This window comes from Malurus melanocephalus, unplaced genomic scaffold (assembly GCF_030028575.1).
Source record: "Malurus melanocephalus ecotype Western Australia unplaced genomic scaffold, MMel_1.1 scaffold_597, whole genome shotgun sequence".
In the NCBI taxonomy this organism is placed as follows: Eukaryota; Metazoa; Chordata; class Aves; order Passeriformes; family Maluridae; genus Malurus; species Malurus melanocephalus.
In genome coordinates this window covers 369,072-390,630 of record NW_026623829.1, presented here as the reverse complement: position 1 = coordinate 390,630, position 21,559 = coordinate 369,072, and the positions used below count along the sequence as shown (strand labels likewise).

General features: G+C 39.2%; 1 protein-coding gene across 3 annotated transcripts in view; it reads right to left on the bottom strand.

Annotated features, from left to right (window-relative positions):
* Positions 1-17,193: 17,193 nt before the first annotated feature.
* CLMN (calmin) overlaps positions 17,194-21,559 on the bottom strand; it is a 68,870-nt gene continuing 64,504 nt past the window's right edge. For 2 of the 3 annotated variants that reach the window (XM_057382988.1, XM_057382990.1), the window contains exons 10-13: positions 21,027-21,202; positions 19,655-19,718; positions 18,542-18,603; positions 17,194-17,385 (exon numbers count right to left, since the gene is read on the bottom strand). In XM_057382988.1, the coding sequence (XP_057238971.1) occupies positions 17,232-17,385; positions 18,542-18,603; positions 19,655-19,718; positions 21,027-21,202 (456 nt within the window). In that variant the 3' untranslated portion in view covers positions 17,194-17,231. The remainder of the gene's footprint in view (positions 17,386-18,541; positions 18,604-19,654; positions 19,719-21,026; positions 21,203-21,559) is intronic. The other variant, XM_057382989.1, reaches the window with a different exon arrangement.

Below are 21,559 nucleotides of genomic sequence, written 5' to 3'. Positions count from 1 at the left end.
GCCAAATCATTCAATGGAGTCAAACAAATTAACTTTAAAAAGCAAGATGTATTTACCTCACTTCCTAAGGAAAGGACATTTATGCAATCAGTGAGCAGTTCTAAAACTCCTATTCAGTTTYCAAAAAAAAAGATTTAAAAAAAATCCTAAATTCCTATTTTCAAGAGAAATTTTTGTACTATTACCAGCTACTTGTTAGCATTTCAGCTGAAGAAAAGGCTGCTATATGGCTTGACAAATTATCAAGAATCAGATTCCAAAAGAGGAGACAGGTACTGGAAATCAGGTTTTGTTAACAATAAGGGGTTGGTTCAAACATGTTAGGGCGTTTTTGTGTGTTTGTGTGTGCATTGGTACAATTTTTTTTTTAAAAAGGGTTATAGATATTAAAACAAAAAAAAAAAAAACCAAAAAAAACCAAGGCTAGCTAAAACACTCCCAAACTGACCACCTGTTTCCTGCAACGAAGCCTTCAAGTTCATAGCCATCCTGCTGCACCTCAGACCTCTCACGCTTATTCACTGAACACAAAGAAACTAATGTTTTATGAAGAGTAACAAAGGATTTAAAACATGGGCAGAAACTGATCATGCCAGCTTACATCACAGAAGTACCAAGCCACTCACTGAGTGACATAAAGAGAAGAAAGCATAGCAAACCAAGGCCTTCTACTATCATTAGCAAAGAGCAAGAGAGAACACTTTTGATTTTTCACCTTGGTAAGAAGGGACTCAGTAATAACACCTGTGCCAACCAAAACACGGATCACAGATTCACAAATGTACTGCACTTAAATGTACTGCACTTAAAGGAAGGGTCATGACAAGCAATACTGAAGTCTCTTGGATCCTGGAATATCTGTGACAGAAGAAGGTGGACAATATTGCTCTTTCTTCCCTTTCCCACTAGACGACATTTCAACACCTGCAGCTGTTCAACAATGCATGCAAATTTCTTCATACAAGTTTCAGTTCTCTCCTTCTTGATAGTATGATTTTAAAGGCAACAAATATAATGGAAACTGATTTAACTAATGCAGCCTGAACTATAGAGCAGAAATAACAAGCGAGTTCCAGATACACTGCTCAGCATGCAAACTTGAAAAATTATGTTACTAGATAAGGCATGCAAGAACTACCAAAACCAAGAGTTCACTTAATATAATATCATGGCATGCATTAGAATTGGCACTATTTTGTTCTCTAAATTAAGTCTTCTAGAATGTTTATTTTACTAAAAGTCCTAAAGCCACCATATCCCCAAACTATCAACACAGTTTCAACACCAAAACTTGAAGCGCCAACAAAGACTGTAACTTCAGCTAAAAAATTAGCTTTTCATTTTTCCTATGTATCAGGTTTCCTCTCTTCTCGTTTATCACAATACATATGGTAGTCACAAAAGGCTAAAGGATGAGACATCTGGAAGATGTAAAGAAAAATAATGCTTTCTGATCTACTCCAACTATTCTTAGCCTTCAGGATATAGCGTTCTAAAAGCACATTGCAGAGATTTATACAGAAGCTCCTGCTCTACACAATACTGTAATTATACTTTAACTTTCTTTACAGGTAGCACTTCCTAAAAAAATACATAAATAAAACCAAACTTCTGCTATCAGTCTGAAGAAATTACTGTGGAACACATGAAGGCGATGGGATACAGATGGCCAGTGGTTACACAGTCAGGCATTAGGACGCAGGAGCCATCTTGCTGTTCTGCCAACAAATCCATCAGGCTCACTACACTCCCTAGTTTGTATTACCTACATGAGAAGGAAAAGAAGTCATAAAAAAAATTATTGAACAAGAGAACAACCGATCTCAGAATGTTCTAAAGTTCTACCTGCTTCCCAACAGACTAACCTATGCCCCAAAACAAAAATCCTGTCTGTAGCCTTAGCACTCAGTATAACGCTCGTTATCCCTAAAGCCCTAGAAGCCTTTTCAAAATCTTCCTGAACTCTTGCACTCACTTATATTCTAAATCCTATCTAAAGAGAAATCAGATTATTTCAGCTCCCTTATCCATTTTACTAAATAACTCCTCGGTCTTTTAAGAATGCATGTTTGCATTTGGTTCTGCCAGTAATTTGCATTCAACACAGATCAATGCACATTTAGTCAGTTCATATAGAAATCCAACATGGGTCAAGTAGTGATATTCAAACTTTGGGCAGTTGTGCTGAAGCAAATCCATACACTTTTCTGAAAAAGTGGCAAAGTACCGCACACATTTCTAAAGTGGGAAATGAGAAACATCAATGGACTACATAAAAGACTCCATGACAATGCACTGTTTTTTTTAACTGCAGGTTTTGTTTTTTTCCTTCTTGTATGCTACAGACGATCAAGGTATTTCTTAATAATACACTAAAAAGTGTAATTTTTTAAAAAAAATTAGTGTAATACATGAGACAAAATAGCTTGGTTGACTTCCCACTACCAGTAGGCAGTGGATACACATGTAAGGAGCTGTATAATCACAGGACAGGCAGGAGTACCTTCCGTGGACCAGCCACCTTGATGTTTGCCAAGACTCAAAAGATACTCTTGTTTTTATATCCTCAGATGATTTTGACTACGAATCAATCGTTTCAATTTTCCTGTAAAACTTCCGGTATTCCACACAAGCTGATGCACCGTGTCTTTCAGTTATACACAGTGTAAAGGAGTATTGGATTTCTTTTCAGTTTGTAACATAAAGCAATCTTTAAAAAGCGGGGGAAACAAGCAAACAAACAACACTTCTCTACTGTACTTTCTTCATAACTCTCTTTGTGATATTTGTTATTCCATTATTAGAATGCCATTTGTCACGTGAAAACCCCCAGTCCATTTTCAATCTACCTTTCTCTTACCCATATACAACCTTTTTAATGTAGAAGAGACATAAAAGGAAAATACCCAAACTGCATTTAGTATTAAACCTAAGGACTAAGAACAGATTTATATAATGACATATTGATACCATTTCCTTCTCACTTAACTGTTAATTCTTGTATTAATCACTCTGTGGCTGTCAAGTACTGAGATGCCACTTTCACAGAACTGTATCATCAGGAAGCAGATGAAGAACAGCAGTAGCTAAATCAAAGCCAACACTTCTGAATAAATATATACATATTTTAAATCCATAGCAATCTAAATATTAAACACGAAAAAAGCACCTTCCAGCTGAAAACTTCTAGTATCATCTTCAAACCTCACAGACCACGATATGGAGGCAGTCAATAAGAAAAACCCTCTTCAGAAAGGATCTTAAGAGAATAACTATGAAATGAATTTCGGTTAGTGTCTGTATGAACTTGCTAAAACAAGCACCACCCAGCCTACTGAACATACACGTGCAGTCAGCATTTCATCAGAGTATCCAGAGTGGCTTATTAAAAAAAAAAAACCACATAAAACACGGCAAACTGGGTATCTGCAAAGTTAATTGTCTTGACTGCCACGTTTAGGGAAAGAAAGCGGAAAACAATCTGCCAGCCTATACACTTTCACCACTTGAGCCCACCACATAACTTGAAGACCAAAATCTTAACATACTCAAAAATACTCAAAACTGATCTGAAGTGCCAAATATCCTCCGAACTGTTAGCAGTTAACTAAGATTCACTATTCACCATGAGGGTCACTTTTTTTAAACACTAATTTCTGATTTCTGATTAAGCATAGTACACACAAAAATTACCTTTTTTTCCAGATATCACTATCACCCTCCTATTTCCTACTGATTCAGACTTTTTCTATACTACCTAACATAGCAACAAAGTCCTGTGCAAAATTATGTCTTTTTAAGCTTTAATTTTTCAACGCACGTTCACGCCGTACAAGGTTTGTTTGGATCTGCCTTCCTTTAGACCCTGGAAAAGGATGGAGAGGAAGCAAAGAGGAGAGCCAAGACATTCTTATATCGCCTTTAAGATCAGCACTGCCGAGTGGAAACTCCTTCACCACCCCCCACTGCTTTCCCCGGGCCCATGAGGACACGGCGGGAAGGCCCCAGAGCCCCCGAGAGGCTCCGGCGCGGCTGCCCGGGGGCGCCGCTCACAGACAAAGCCGAGCGGAGCCGCAGCGAGGCCCAGCCGTGCGGGCCCCACGGGCGCCGGGGGAGCTGCCCAGGCCGATCCCGGGGCCCGGGCGTGGGTACTGGCGGCCGCTGGGGCGGAGGTGGGGCAATGCTGCCCGGGCCTCGGGAGAGAGAGACTGCCGCCATCCCACCCCGCTGGCGGCGACGCCGGGGACACGGGAGCTGCGGCCGGCGGGCGCGACACACCCGCGTTCGGCCGCCATGCAGCTCCCGGGGCGCCATCTCCTACCTGCTCGGACCGGACCCAGCCCGGCGCTTCCCCCCACTACAGGCCGCTTCTCATTGTGCTCCCGCTGCCGCCACCGCCATTTCCCCGCCGCCGCCGCCGCCTCAGTCCCTGCAGCTGTCAGGTCCCTCCATTCACCTGGGCCCGGGACGGCCTCCCCCTCCCTCCCTTGCCCCTGCGCTACGGCCGGCGCTACGCAAACAGAGCGCCGCCCCCGCCCCTCCCGCCCGTACCAACGGGGGCCGCCCAGCGCCCGCGGCGCAACCTCGCTCCGAGAATGCCGCCCTGCGCAGTCCGCACGCTCCGCATCGCCTACATATGAGAGGAAGTAGGCGATTGGCCGCCGAAGCCGGGTAAAAGGTGAAAGGTTCGCCAGGCGGCCAATGGGACGGCGGGATACAGCGATTGCCRGGGAGCCGCCGGGCGGCCCGGGCGYTCACGTGCGTGCGCGCTCCCTCCCCTCCCCCGCCGGAGTGCTGCGAACCCTCGGCCGTGCGCTGCGCGCGGACGCGCCTCGCGCGCTGAGGCGGGGGGCGGCGGGCGCGCGGAGGCGAGGGCGGCTCCCGCCATCTTGGGGGGGGTTTGAGGGCTGGGCCTTCGCTCCTTGGGTCACTAGGGCAAGGCTGGTTGTGGAGAGACGGATCTGAGGGAGTGGGGTTGTTCTATAGCACCGCAAGCCCTAGGGGAAAAGGTGATCCCCTCTTGGCAATGTCTGGACAGAGCACCACTGAGCTGTTTCATGACTGTGTAACAAAATCGCATCTTTCTACGCACACGGGTGGCCGTTTCCATCAGAGGTCACCTTCCTGCCGCAGGCAAAGTGCTGCTTTTCCACTGGAGAGCCTTCAGCCCTTGCTGGTACTGGACCCAAAAGGTGGGAGACGAAAGGACGGCTGGAAGTGGTTGGTTATGTGGGCTCCCAAAGCAGCATCTCCTTATGTCATTGAGGCAGGTTGTGACTGGCTGGAAAACTGGTCTCACTCCAGTTTCTCGGCAACATCCTTTGCTTGAGTACCTATTACCAGTTGCTACCAAATATTTTTAAAAGTGCCCTGTAATGTCCGGGATTGAAGAGCTGGTGTAGTGTAAGGTTTTGCCACCACCAAAACCCTTTAGCCAGCAGTGAAGAATGTCACATTTGTGTTAAGCCAGGGGACCAAGTGAGAGTCTGCTGTGATCACATGTGCTTGCACAAGGACTGGATGGTGATTTGCCTTGGTGCCTAATAAAGAAGATGACTGTAAATGCAATGTCACTTCTGGCCAGCCTTGTAAATTGTACTGAAGGCAGTGTGTTTTCAATGGAAGATCTGTTGCTGGAGGTCCAGCCTCCCTTATTCCATCTGCTCTTTACCAGGGACTTGCCATTGTAACACAATTGTGCCTACAAAATCAGTATGAAAAGATAAAGCGGACTGCAGCACTCCTAAGGTTCATTTAAAACAACCCAAGTAAAATTATTTCAGATTAAAAGTGATACAGAGGCCTGGGGTACTATCAAATTAATAATTTTCTTGTTTTAAACCTCTCTTGCTGTTTAGAGCACATCTTCTGTAATTCCTGCCATTATGTTGTTAAATGTTACAGTACTAGGTATTTTTATAGCATTGAAAAAGCATCCTTCTGTTTTTTTTATGGATGAAAGAATAATTATATCCCATGACAAAAGCTGAGGAAGAGAAGCAGCTGTTCAGACTTATCCAGTGGGAACTGTCAGAACATATGGGTCTGTTTTCCCAATTTTAGCTGAAGAACTGAAGGAAATTGGCATTCTTGATTCTTTCTAACATAAAATAGAGCAGAAGGAAACCCTTGCTAATGCAAGCCATGGTTAAATAATGAATTTTATCCATTTCAAGTAGATTCAAAGAGAAAACAAGCGGAATACTTAGAAAACAAAACAGACAAATGCCAGGAGAATTCTGGAAGTTATTTTCATATAAAAATGGGTGTCTTTCTCCACAGCTACTTCCTCCTTGAGACTGCCAGCTGACAGGAGTTTTTGATTTAAAAGCACAGGATAGAATTTCTGCTGTTCCTTACAATCCTATCCCCACTACCCCTCTCAATTCTGAGAAAGAGATATTTGTTGATTTGATGTCATATATTTGTGTTATCAGAGCTAACCTTCAGAGTTTAGGCCCAAATTAAAAGTTTACTTTTATGTTGATTTCACAAATTCCTTCAAAGATTTGTAAAGTGGGATGACCTCATCAATGTGAAATGCAACTCTAAAAAAATTCACATATTGCAAACTGGTTGGCATTTGGATGTTGGTAAAAAACCACACAACCATCCATAAAAAAAAAAAGCAAACAGGCTGTGGGATGAAAAGGATACACTGCCCAAATATTAAAATCTGGCATAAGTAACAATGTATTAAGTAACAGCCTTCCCCATATCTTTAGTACTAGAAATACTGATATTTACTCTGTGGGGTAACTGTTGTTAGACAACAAGAAAATAGAAGAAACATTTATCTCCCTTCTTAAAAAATCAGTAATGGATAGGGGGTGGAGGCTTCTCTGTTTTTTTCTGTTGTCTAAGATTAAAAAAATATTCTGTTTGGGTTACAAAAGAGGAGAATTGACATTAAAAAATCACTTTGTCACAATGAATTGTCTTTGTTCATGCTACAGAACTCTAATCACACCAGTGAAAACCAGGCATTTTTGCTCTAATCATCATGTCAGGTTCTAAAATGGACTCTGCAGAGATTCCTTCCTGTGGTGGTGACCATGGTCACCTGACAATGGTGACCTCTGTTGTTGCCTGCTGTTGGTTCCAGCCATGATGTCTTTTGGCCTTGTGTCACACCCTGGTTTGGTAACACACTTGGAAACAAGCTGGCAGTCACTGAGGAAATATGGGCCCAAGTGTTGCATGCTGGTTTCTGGCCAGGAAAGGATGTGTCTATTCTGCAGTCCAGTTGGGAAATTTTCCCTTGAGGCTTTCCTCTCAAGCAGCCCCTACTCTGGCAACCAGGTTTTCCAGCTCATGGCTGTGAATCACTGCAGGAAAGAGCAGTTGCAAACATTTTAAACCACAGTGCTAATAATACCACCTGCAATGTATTATGAGAAAAAGCTCCTGGTATGATTATAGAAAAGGAAGTTGGAAGAAAGAAAGAACCTATTTTGAACAGATTCCATTTCTAAAACTTAGACATTTATAAGCTTAGATTTTAACAAGGCATTAGGCTGCATGAGTCTTTGTCTCACCCTAAAATGCATTTAAAAAAAAAAAGTGGCATGCATTCCCTCTTCAGTGACCCAGACTTTATAATTCCAAGGGTATTTTCCCTAATGCAATAGAAACTTCAGTAATTTTTTTTAACCTCTTTAAATTGCAGACATGAGGATATGAGGTGATATAGCTTGGGAACTGACCCCTCTCTCTCCAAGAAACATTTCCCAGGCAAAGTTCACTGCTTTTTCCTTGGGTTTCTCCAGACTGACGATCTCCTCTGTCATCATCTACTTACAGTCTCTAGAGTGTCTATCATCACAGTGACACATCACTAAAGAAACCACACAAATTCAAGTCACTGATAAAGAAGAAGGATGGAGAAAAATAAAATGTTCTGTTAGGAAAGAAATCCCTTTCTGACCTGCTATAGCTACCAGTGGATGAAAAAAAAGTGGAGAACAAAATTCAGGTCAGCCATAAGATTTGTATTCAACTCTGAGCTTGTAGTTGTATTGGCTATTCTGGATTGTCTCACAGAGAAAGAATTTTTAAACCAAAATTGGTTCCAACTCCTCTAGAAATAATATTTGGCTTATTTTGATGTCATCAAACCTACAATGGTTTTGGATGCTGTGATTAATTTTCCTATAATTTTAGAAATACATCAAAAGTAGAAGAAGGAGAAAGTTACAAAAGGCTTTGGTATGACTATGACTAAAAACATCTCCTCCGCAACATGGGCAGCAAGAAGGAAAAGTTTTACCCAGGTTTATTGACGATGTCAGCTCTTGAAGAATTGAGCACTGCACTGTTTCCTTTCAGGTTTGTGCCAGTAGGGAACTAGAAGAGCAAGTGGGAAAGGCTCTTCCTTTCTACCTTTTCTAAAAATGAATGCAAAGTTTCCATTTTCCCCGTCACCTGGGACTTCACTGATGGGGTTTTTTACTGAAAGAGGGGAGCAATTTCACAAGCAGCTGCCATGGTACAGCACAAAAAATCTCTCATACAACAGTTAACAGAAGCCTAATGACCTTGAGATGTACCCTTGTTAATGCTCATTTTTGCCTGAGAACTAAGAAATACCACTTTACAATGTATAAATCTAAATTTTGTTGATTCTTGATAACAGGTAGAAAATATGTGTCAAAAAAGTGATAAATCAATTCCCCAAGGTACAGATCAGCCATAAAAACAAAATGTCAAAATATCAAAAATAATCAATTCAAAGTATTTACAGCAGATGGAGCTATACATTTTGCTTTGATCATATGTTATATGAGATTCCAAGATAAAAGTGTAGTTTGCAAAGGACTGTGGTAAGCCAGTGGTACTGTCTTCACCAAGGTATGGAGTTAGTCACAGAAGGCATCCCATAAATTGCTGCAATTATCTCTCCTGGAAATAATCCTTGTAACATCGGTAGAAATAGCAACTCAAGAAAAAATTACTGCTGTATATTGGTGTCTTAATAGAAATCACAGCTCAAATCTAAGCCTTTGCTATATCCACTCACCCGATTTGAAGGTTTTCCTGTCCCTGCTGATTTTGTTTACGAATCAGGTAAAATGAGCACCAAAGAGAGGATGAAGGTTTCAGTTTACACTACCAACAAGGATATGTGTGATTGTCATAGATTTTCCTTAGGAAGTTTGGGCTCCTGCACAACTGAAGTGCAGACTGAATACATGCAGACATGTATTCATGTATACGGTTCAGTATGTATACATGTATAGGGATTCTTGTCTGAAATGAACCCTGTGCTTGTCTTTATTGCTGCCAARATCCAGATGGATCCAGCACGTTTCCAATGCTGCATGTGCATCATCTTCAAGCTACAAAAATTATGATTACACAAGGATAAGGGAGATTATATTTGAGTTTCTATCAGAATTACTTTTATCCCACAGTAGTTAAAAGAAATCCAGTCCAACAATTCCTGTTGGAATTTATCATGTTTGATTTTGAACTATAGTTTGGATCTCATACTGTTGTAGAAATGTACTCCGCTTCCACACACTGAGATTACCCATTTTGCCTATTTGAACCCTCCCTTCTCCAGTCCACTTGCAAATTCCTAACCACACTGTCAGTTGCAAAAAATTGAACCCAACTTAAAAAAAATCCCCACATTTTCATTTTCCACCTAAGTATTGTTCATGACATCAATAAAAGCTGTTTCCAAAGTGTTTTTAAAGATTTTAAAGTTTTGGTAATGAAAAGGTGGTAGGTCCTCCATCTCTGGAGCTGTACTGGACAGTACTCCAAGCAATCTGATTTGGTTGCGGTGCCCATGGCAAAGGAGTTAGACTGGATAACATTCCAAGGTCCTTCCAGCCCAAACCATTCTGATTCTGGAAATGTGCACTGCTAATAGGACTGGACCCAAATATCCCAAATTCTCAACAGCATAATGAATATTGTCTTGCTGCGTACAGTTAGGCATGGGAGAGGGTGGTCCAATAGAAAGGTACAGCTTCTCCATGAGTGGCTGGAAACACGTTGAAAGCATGTGGGATGATTTGATTTTGTAGAAGGATTAGGGGAATATTTACAAGTCCTAAAGCAAGACACCCGTGAAACTTTTAGAGAAGAAGCATTGCTACTCCTTGGCCATGTGCCATTTTCTTTCTCGGTGTTTATCCAATATAGATATATTTTTCAGGAGACACATAATGGGGCTGATTCTGAACTGTATTGCAACTTGATTGTACTTTATTTTCTTTTTATCATATACTGCAAAGGGAATTAAGGTGTAGGGGGAAGTACATAGTAAATATGAAATGGTACTGCAACTAGTAATTTACTAATCCACAAGTCTAAACACATACATAGAAACAGCCCAGATAAACTAATTGTAAGAATAGTAAATAGTTAAGCATAACTGTTTTTGTAAGCTTTCCCATGGCTTGCCTTTATAATGCCAATTTTTATGTGTTAATAAATTAGTAATTTTTCACCTTTATAAAAATTTAAAATCCATTTGGTAGCTGACCAGACTAAAAAGTTTAGATTCTTCCTCCGAAGTGAAAAGTTACTTTTTGGGTAAGTGGGAAACAATGCACTTTATGAATATGCAGTCTTAATGAAAATGAGGTCTTCTGTCCTAAAAAGTGCATTTAGTTTCTGGGCATGAAAATGTGTAATTAGGTAAAAATAATATATATAATAGATACAATATATAACAATAACAGTTAATAAATTAAGCAATTAGAATCCACAAGGACAAACCCACAGGTTACAGATTAGATACAGGAAGCCTGTCCATTTATTTCAAAATTGGAGATTCTGCAAAATAAATTGGAGCTATTCACTAGTAAATACTATTCTTATTACAGCACAACAGTTTCTAAAAACATTTTCTTTTCTAGTGTAGCAGCTATACAGAAGAATATAGTTCTTTCTCACAAAAAAATAGCTTTGAGCAACTAGTGCAAACATCCAATACAAGCCCCTGACTGAAAGTGTTCAGAAGAAATGTATTTGAAAGTATATGAAAAAGCATTTCCTTCAGTATATCCAGATACCACTCAAATCCTCCCATCATTTGTTCTCATTTAAAAAAATCATCAATTCTCACCACTTGCCAAAGAGAAACATGTATATTAAATATTAAATTCCTTACTTACAAATGATTTATTTAGGATGAAGTTCCTCATTAACTCTTTTAGCTAACTAGCATCTTACATTTTAAACTGGAGAACTTTAACAAGAAAGGTAAAACAGTTTATTTAGCTTTTTACACAGCAGTATACAATAGCACAAAGTGGTATGCCTACTAAAATGTTCTGTTCAAAACAAAAGTACAAATTGAATTTTTTATAACAATAAAAATACTTACTTGACTTGTGTAACTTATTTGGCATTAAAATGTGACTGCATTGTTTCTCTCAAGAACTGAGCAGCATAAGCTTTGAAAGTTACTTGATTCACATCAGAACTGATTGACATCAGTTCATTTTGAAATAAACAGGTGTGTTTTCCTTAATAATGGCCATGGACCAGGGACCCCCCTGTACAAACTAGTATTTGGACACAGAGCAAATCTATTCTATGAATCAAAGAGATTCCAGGAAGGCCCAGTGAAAGTAATGAAACTATTTGGGGAATAAAATATTACCTGGCCTGAACATAACAATAACAGCCAGGAACTAACCTGTCTCGGAATGGTAAGTTTTAGTGTTTCTCACTAAGGCAAAACCAACATTTTCATGAAGAAAAAAATATATTAATCACTCAGGAGCCAATTTTATGTTCCAGAGACATAAACTCAAGACATTTCTCCTCACTGTGGTGAGAAATAACATGGGTCTCATTTTCCAATATCAGCAGTAGCAGCTGTTTGGAAAGAATTGTCAAAAGTGCCATTGAGATGGAAGGAGGTTTTCCATGTCTTACATTTAGTGGAGGAAAGAAATACTTTGACGTTATACAGTTTCAGTTAAGATAATCATGAAATTACTACGGCACTTCAATAAATAAGGGTTAATTTTTCACCCTTTGTGAGCTCTGTAGTTGTGTGAAGCACTGGACAGAACAAGCGAGCTACTCCACAGAGAACCTGACTTTTCCATATCATTTAATGTGCATGTATCCCATCCTCCTGCATAAATGGCTTCATGACCTAGGGCTGGTATGGGTGAGGACAAGCCATACTGTGTATTCTGTTTATATACAAACCTGGAACATGARCAATCATAAATTGGACAACTGTAAATTAGTGTCATCAGTGGTGTGCAGGGGAAGAATTGGAAGWTATTTACCGGACAAAAACCTGCACAATGCAGAAATACAACGCATTTAATGGTTTTTACCTCCATTCAGATCTGTTAACTATTATCTCAATGGAAATAGCAGGCAACCTATTGTCAGGGTATGAGCTTTCAGTTGTAGCAGTTTGGGAACTTCCATGGCCATATATCAGCCTGAAACCTCACCCTTGTTCTCCAGTTATTTGTTCCCTGTTGCTGTTCTCTTAATTGAAGATGCAAGTAGATGTTAACTTCCTCTCTTTGGAAGGTTGATCCTGCAGAATTTAGGCAAATAAGTGCTCAGTGTAAAATGGAGGTAACTGAAGTGAGTGGTATGGTTGATGTACATTGGATTYGAGGAGATCCAGCACTAAGGGCATTGCATAGGCTTTGGTGACTTCCTGGCCTATGTGGCTGATGTTGATTTAAGTGCCCTCAGGGCCAGATCCTGTAGTGTGTGCTTAGCACACAGATGTGTTGCACTGACTTCCACAGAAGTAGAGGAACTGAACACATCATTGGATGCATTCAGGTTTGTGCTTGGCAAGAAGGGACTCCCAAGTATTTAAAGCTAGTATAAGTGATAATGCACTATTACAATTGTTGTGTTAGATGGCTGAATGTGATACCACATATATTGGCCAAATCAATCTCCTAAAGCTTGGATTCTGTGAGGATTAGTGCAGAGAACCCTAAAAACCCCCACTGAGTTTGGCATGGTATCCCTGTAAACTCAATGGAATATTACTTGAATAAAGAAGTTACAGTTATACTGAGCAGGAGTAAACTGAGAGTGTCCAAAAAATGTAGGGGATTTAAGTGTGTTCAGATACCAAGTATCAACATGTAGAAATTTCAGCCTCAGGAAGTTTTAATGGAAGGAAGTAGCTTAATCACTCAGTATATGTTGCATCTTTAGCTGAAAGTTTAACATCACAAAATGACATTGCTATGCAGCTCTAAGAATCACACCAATGTATTCAATCATTTCCCCTGCTTTTCAAGTCTGTTGTTCATTAAAAGCTCTTCTGTTTGCAGTTTCCAGTTTTCAAATGGATTACACAACGTGTGCATAGCTCAATGTTCATTCTCATGAGTCATAATTAATAAATAATCATATCACATACACAGAATTTTACAGGTACTCTTAAAATGGTTTTACAGTTCTATTAAATACATAGATAAAATAATCACTGCATAAAAAAATCATTTAAAACAGCTGAACTCTCAAGCTTTGCATAAAATTCTGTAGACACATTCATTACAATYTAGAAACTCAATAAAAATACATTTTAGAGCTCAATCTCTCAAAAATATTCATGGCATTGAAAACTGATTGTCATTTTTTACTGTAGTCTATGCTTGCCCTGCCTTTGCACTGATAATTTCCTACAATTTGGCAAAAGCAATATTCCAGTCTGTAGATTGTGTGACTATGTAACTCATCTCCTCAACTCTAAGTTACCTGCCCCATAAATGTTTAGTGGGATTCTGTCTTTAGTAGTCTATCTTTCCTTGCACTTCCTATAAAATCATAGTGAAACACTGCGTTAAGTTACATGACCTACAATGACACTGAACCATCCTATTACAGTTGYCACTCTGTCTTTAATGGTGCTTCTGTGAATACCAAACATCCTTTATCCAGTGATCCTCAAGGCACTTCCTGACACTTAYATTTCACAATGCTCTGCTACCCACATTTGCTGAAAACCAGCAGGTTTTAGAAAGAGTCTTAACAGATAAGTAAGTACCTCTGTATATCTGAACTTGGCTGCTGAATCAATATACCAAATGTGGTCAGTTCAAGCTTAACATTTTTCAGAAACCCAGGTAAAAATTCAGGACAAACTTCTGTATTCAGACAGTGCACATATCTGTTAGAAAATGGGTAGACAATAGATTGCCCACCAGGCTTTAAACCCACACTACTGCCAGCCAGTCATCTGGGCAGCAAGTTAAAATAGGCTTTGCCACAGTCAATGTTCCATAATCAGGCTTTCAGGCAGTAGCTCAGAATAGGCCACAAACCTCAAAATCAAGCAATGTTTTCAGAAGAGGGCACTTGCATTAAGGGATTGGATCTTGCACTGTGGAAGAAGAGATGYAGGTTCACAAGTCAACTGAACTCCAGGAAGCTGCTGCTTATGCAGATGTCACTTTTTACAGTCCCATGTAAAGGCAAAACTCTTGAAGAATTCAGTTTTTTTTAGGCACAGTTGAAAGTATAATCACATTTAGTGTTTCACCCTGGATATTCTCACCTATGGAATGGCTGGGTAAGGTACATTGCTTCTGTTATAGCAAACCCACAACAAAACAAACCCAAAAGTGTCATGGAATAAATTAGGGTTTTTTYCCCACCTATTTTGGATGGAAGAAGCCATCTTTCTCTCTCAGTGGGATAGGCTGGAAAGTGTACATCAATTGAAACACTGGTTGAGATGACCAAGGCAATTGCTGGATGCTGTTTGACATCTCACCTGCTCATTTCAATGTTTCAGTCACTGTTCATTCTGTGGMAGGTAACAAAGAAAACCTTGTGTTTTCTTCTTCATGGACAAAAATACTGTGTAATGACATTTCTGGCATCAGTGCATTCCTGTTCACCTTTTCATTCTTCATGGATATCATGTTTAGATAAGACATCCAAAGAGCTCCTCATCCTAATTCATTTTCTTAGGAGGAAGGAAAGAAGCAGAAGGGAGCATACTTTACTTCACTGAACTTTGGTAACTGTAAAACCCTATAAAGAGACGGTAATCCAACTCCAAATAACTTCTGCTGAAATTAATAAACACAGAAGAACCAGACAGTAAAGATACAAAGGGTCAGAAAAGGTCATAAACCAAAGAAGCCTAGGAAGAATGGAACATAATGAAAAGGTGTCAACAGTTTTGCTCCAAACTAGGGTAGTGCACTTCTCCTTGATGCTATTAAATAGATAGCCTGGTATTCCCTGGTTTTCAGGATAAGCATATAACGTTTCTTGTACTAAGTTTTCTTCTTTCAGAGGAAAAAGCACTAACCCTTCAGTAATCTATTTTAGCRTACTCCCAGAAAGCACCTTAAATGATTCTAATATAGGGGTTTTTTTTKGAAGAAGGCATCACTGTCTTTCACAACAAGCACAAACAGGTTCATGGATCACAAAATCAGATGAYTCAAAACACTGAATGTTTTCATGAGCAAGATGAAAGAATGTATTTTTTTACTTATGCTGATTTAACCAGGATTGGATCTTGCACTGTGGGATCCAAACTGGGACATTTGGATCTGTTCCTCAGCAAGAACAATGGATCTTATTTTCAGGTTCATGGGGTGAATCCAGCTTTAGTCAACAGTGGCAGGACAGAATAGGACAGAATCTCTACTGCTAATGAATCCTAACTGCAGCTCAGAAGAAAAATCCCAGGGGAACAAAACACTTATGAAGAAGAATGAAGTGTGATGGATGTTTAGGATTACCCCAGCAGATAATGTAGTTACAAACAGGCTTTAAATACTTGCAAATAAATTGGTATATATTCTGATCTGTCTTGATCCCAGGTACTATTAGTTCATCTGAACACTTAGCCAGGGGAGGGATGCACCTTATGGTACAACAAAATATGTGAAATTTATAGTCAAGTGATTTAATTTTCACTCAGTGTAAAATTATGAAACCCTTAATTTTAGRAAAAGCATTGCAGTCAACCTTCTGAATTTTCAGAGGGAAGCAGCAATGTGTTGTAGTTCATAAAGCATACTCTGAAACTAAAAATGTGGCAGTGAAAATAGTGACTTCACTAAAAGTCACATGGAGAAAAGTTACTGCTATTAAATTGAAGACTTCTCCTTTGTCCTACAAAGCATGGGTTACACCTTCTCTGGCAAAAATCCTGTATCAAAGATCCTAAAGTGATCGTTGATGTGGACAAAAATTACAAGAGACAGAAGTAGCTCGACCTTGACTGTGGACAAAAAACCACAGGATTCTCCTCAGTTGCACTAGGAAGTCAATACTTGTTGCAACCTTTCACTGTTTTAGTGTTACACATCATTTCTTTCTCAATTGATTTGGACACTTAAATATATTTCTAATACTTTTACCATGCTCTGGTGCCTTACCAGTTGCCTCAGCAAAGTAGGTTACCTATTATTTTCTGTATCTGCAAAAGAGAGAAATCTTCATGCAATCTGTAAGTAAAAGCAGCAGAGAAATTGAAGCAGAAGCAGGCTCAGAAGATCTGAGGTACTTTTAAAACACTAGCTCTAGCCTGAGATTTCCCATATAAACTCTCYTAAGAAGCAGCCAGCATGTATGTTCTTCACACTTCTCCATACCCAATTTATTCCTACAAGTGAAACATACCAAAAGATGCAGGATAGAATTTAAATACTAAAAAAATCAAACTTCCTTATCCCCATAAACCCTCAACCTGATTTTGATGCTCCACTGGATTTGCTACTGGAACTGTAATCAATTCCTGGTGTGTTTCACTAGCTTTAGCTCTGCTCTGCCTCCAACTCTTTCAAATAATTCAATGGAAAATGTGAAGAAGCATTTCTAGCCTTGCCCTTGGAGGTGGCTAGGTCCAGAGGTAAGTCAACACCATCCCTCTTCCACAGCTGTCAGGCCCTACATAGGAAAATGAAGCCAGAAGAATAATTTTTTAAGACTAGAGCTCTGAATTGTTCATACTTCTACTGATAATTATCTGGTTTTATTTAGCATCTTATAAAGCAAGGCACAAATGTACAAAATTGCATCTACTAAATCAGGTAATTTTTATATATATTTACACAGTTACCATAATATAAAATGTGCTTTGACACTGTCATAGCACAATAGTAGAGGAATTGAGGACAACCTGATAATAAACACAAATACCAGGTCCTGGATTTCTGTTTGTGCTTCACCTGAAGGAACATATTCATATGCAGATACACAAAGCAATCCAGCCACCATCCTTTATTTTCCACCCCTCACACAGATCAAGCTTTGTTGCTAAGAAGCTGTGGAAGGAGTAAAAGGCAGTAGACCAGCACCCAGAAGAAAATGAAAAAGTAGAATAGCTCTGGCTGCTCAAAAATTGTAATMTCGTGAGCTGGTGCTGGAGTCTCGCTTTCTTCCAAGTCCTTTTTCTTCCTGAAAACAGGAGAAAATTCAATAAGAGCAAGGAAAAGAAGAAAAAAACCTTCAGTGTTAATAATTACTGTAAAGAGAAGAAGGTGGACTAAAAGGCAGCAGTTTAATGAACCTTTTCAGTCTAGATGGCTGGARTCCCAGCTAGACTAGGAGGGGCATACTGGGCGTTAGCAGTGTGCTCCTTCCAGAGCCAACATACGTTAGAATCAACCTTCTGAAAACTCCAGACAAATGTACATGCCATCGCAGCACAGCCCTCTGATGTAAGGAAATTTCCACCKGTCAAAAAGATGCTCTTTTATCTTAGAACAGTAAGCATAGCTCTGGGCAACACATATCACACTTCRACAATATTGCTCATACAATGTGTATGTACCTGAGTATTTCACAAAATTCACTTAATATCAGCAAATTGTACAGCTGATACAACTGTAACAGCTATCTGTGTATTTTTTTCAACAGAAGCATAAGTGAGACCAGGCCAGTGGATCTTGATAATATTTTGTATGTTGCCAGCATCTRAATATTAACAACAACTTTACCTAGAAGTTCTGAGAAGTACTATTCATATCAACTAAGAAGGAAAACCYAAAGTAATCCTTGTTTCTTAAAGATATGTAGACCCTAATACCAAAGGGATTCACACACACTGTGTTCACGACCCATCACCCTAAGTCTAAACTAAACACACATACAAATTAYCCAAACTCATGGATGCTCAAACAGAGGCCAGACTTCCACTGAAGTAATTGACTTTCCCTAGCACTGGTCTCACTGAACATTGTTTTGACTGTCTSCCAAACCTGGAGGAGTCATCACTGCTAAAGGGCCTAACACTTGCAGTTCTCCCATTCTTTTCTCAGCCTGAGATATCCACCACATGGGGAAAGTGCTCAGAATCTTGCTTAGACACCTGAATCTTTCAAGTCAAGAAAAAGCATTTTAGTCAAGGGACAGATTGAGCAATAAGGAAGTTTTATACTTCTATATATACAGTTTTTGTGTCTAATACCTTTGGGAAATGTGGACTCTGGGCCATTACAGAAGACAGTTGCTATCATTATAATTGATTTCCAGCTCCCTTTTGTATCACTGCTAGTRGTACCTACGAATTATGGATTCCTTGCAAAAGTCAGTCTGAATAAGAACCACTCACCCAATGATTAATGGATTTTCATCCATATCTGTCATCTTCTGCTCATTTACATCATAGGTTTCCTTAAACAAACCAGGAATAGATTAGATAACAAAAATAAAATTCAGCATCTCAAAAAAGTGATAATTGTGTGAGTATTTTATTCAAATTGTATCTAATATTTGCTSAAATAAAATGAAAGTGTGCATATAAACATATTCCCTGTCAGCACATACAGCACTAYAGTCTGGTTGGTACACACACAGAAAAGGAAAAAAGTTGTGAAGTAAGATTTTTTTGCTTTCAACAGTTTGCTTTCATCAGCTGAATAAAGCTCCTCTCATTCATATGTATTTCTAGTAGCTCTGACAGCATTGCAAAGCTAGAGCATCTGTGTGAAACCTCCCTTTCACTGAACATTGGTGGAAACATTTTTTAAAACTCCAAGATGGTCCTAATTTTATTATTATGTTGAAAAAAAGCCATATTCTTATCCTAGCTCAGCATGCCCAGATTGCTGATGCTGTCCCTTCCTTCTGACTTTAAAAATTAAAATCCAGAACTCAGCTGTATAGTGTGCTCTCATGAAACCAGTATGGATCACATCTTTCATTAGGGATGCAATTTCATGTTACAACTAAAATTCTTTTAGGTTTAGCTGCTGCTACTGATAATATAAAACATTGCTACTGTGAGGGAAAGTGAGGGAGCCAAATTTTTCAGAAACAGTGTTCTTTAGGAGACATTCAGCATTTTTGCAGGGTTGAGACCAAGGCACTGACATCACACAGGGAATGCAAAAACTAAAAGAAACTGGGGCAGAAAATAAAGGCAGCTACAAACAAGCAAAATGTTGCAGCTATACAGTTATGATGAAGTAAGACTTGAAGTTACAATATATTTAACTCTAGTATTATGTACTCTTTTGTGGATTTTTTCAAGGTTCAGTTAAGTTTAGTTCCATGTATTTAGAATAGAGTTCAGTAAAACTTTGCAACTATGGCTGGTTTTAGCACTAAACTTATTAGAAGTCACAAGATTTTTTATACTGTCAATAGCCTTTTTACAGAGTGTGAACTTCTGGAGTTTAAGAGAACCAGAGAAACAGCAATAAATAAACGTCCACACACTTACCTCCTCAGAAGCATTACGAGAAAACCTTTTTCGGAGATGAATGTTGGCATCACTGTCATTGCTTCTGGAATGTATGTAAAAGCAAGGGTTTTAAATTCATAACACTAAGTTAAAAAGAGCCACTGCAAATGGACATGACAGGTTTATGCTATGAAAAACCTCAAATATGCATTGTTGAATGTATCAGAATAGGGACTGGATTTTATCAGTAACATGATAAAAATGGCTTTGGGAAAATCTGACCCACAATAAAAAATTCATGTGCTTAAAAAGGAATCTATTCTGGAAAATTGTATCTGACATCATTTTTGCACTTTTGACATCACTGAGATTTAAGGGAGTATACCCAAATTCTGTGGCCATTGATGTTAAAAAAAAAAAAAAGAAACTGACTGACAGGGAATAGAAAGCTTGAAGGCGACAATGGATTTTTCTAAGCAAACTCTCAAATTCATTAGAGTGCTCCAGTGATAAGCATCAACAAATTACTGTTCATGTCCCACTCAAATACATTACCTAAGAAAAAATTAGAACATAAGAAAAACCAGAAGTGGATGGTGCAAAATTAGCTGAGTGTCTCTGCACTGGGTCTGGCTGGGCTGCAGTTAAATTTCCCTGGAGCAGCCCCTCTAGTGCTGTGCTTTGTACTCACAGCTTGAATGCTGCTGGTCTCACCCCAGTGGGCTGGGACTGGGCAAGAGGTTGGGAGGGGATACAGGCAGGAGAAGTGACCCAAACTGACCACAGGGCAGACACACACATACACACACATACACACACACTCTTGTTAYTACATCTGTCTTCTCGAACAACCACTATACTGTGCTTCCCAAGTGGCTGGACATTGCCCTGCTGATGGGAAGTAGAGAATAAATAACTTTTTTTTTTTTGTCTTCTTCTAATTTGCTTCCACACATGGCCTTTACATTTTTTTCATTAAAATGCCTTTACCTCAACCCATGAGTTCTTMATCTTATTTTCTCTCTAATACCTTATTTACTTTTTCATAACCAGAAAAAGCATCCAGAAAGTATCTATCGGAATCAATCAGTGTCACACTTCCACATAGTGTCACAATGCACATGGATTATTTAATCAACATTACAAAATGCTCTCTGTTGGAAAAGCAGTTATAACACTTCCATGTTCAAAATGCACTAGGCTTCCACTTGGGTTTTGTGTTGCAATGTTTGTGTAGCACAGTCAAATCAAGTCCCACTGAATCACTTGGCATGTTTAAGAGAAAGACAGGAAGAAGCCAAATGAGTCTCAATACTTCTTCCTGAAACAAGACTACAACAAACATCCAATGGATATGGCACATTTCAAAAGACCAGTTAGGTGTATTTAAGATAAAGTTAATGTGAAATACCTGATAAATTCCTGGAATTCAGCATTTTCTTCCAGGTTCTCTTCTGATAGAGTTGTAGTGGCAACTTCTGAGCTCTGCAAATCTTCGATCATATTTTTCCCTTCCTCCTCCCTATTACTATTTTCTTCTGGTGTCTTTATGGCTATTGATAAATCATCTAGATGTTCTGTTATGGCCTGTTGAAATTAAGAAATTTTGTGCATTAGATAATAAGACTGATTCTCCAGTSTTCCAAATACCTTAGTGGTACAGCCTACTCAGATGCTCAATTGCAGGTAGTATAAGACTAAAAGTCTCACTGAAGAGAGTAAAAAAAGCTATGAATTTCTTGAAAATCTTTTGGGCTACTGAGCTATAAAGTATCATCAGTTCAATATACATACAYACATACATACAGTTAATTGTCAGATCTTTCTATTTAGAAATCATGACATCACATGGCTCTTTGAGGTAATCCACTAGACTTYTTTAAATCTACCCCCAATTAGCCTTTCAAGTTAACGGCAAACTGACTTCATTACTGTAGTTAGCAT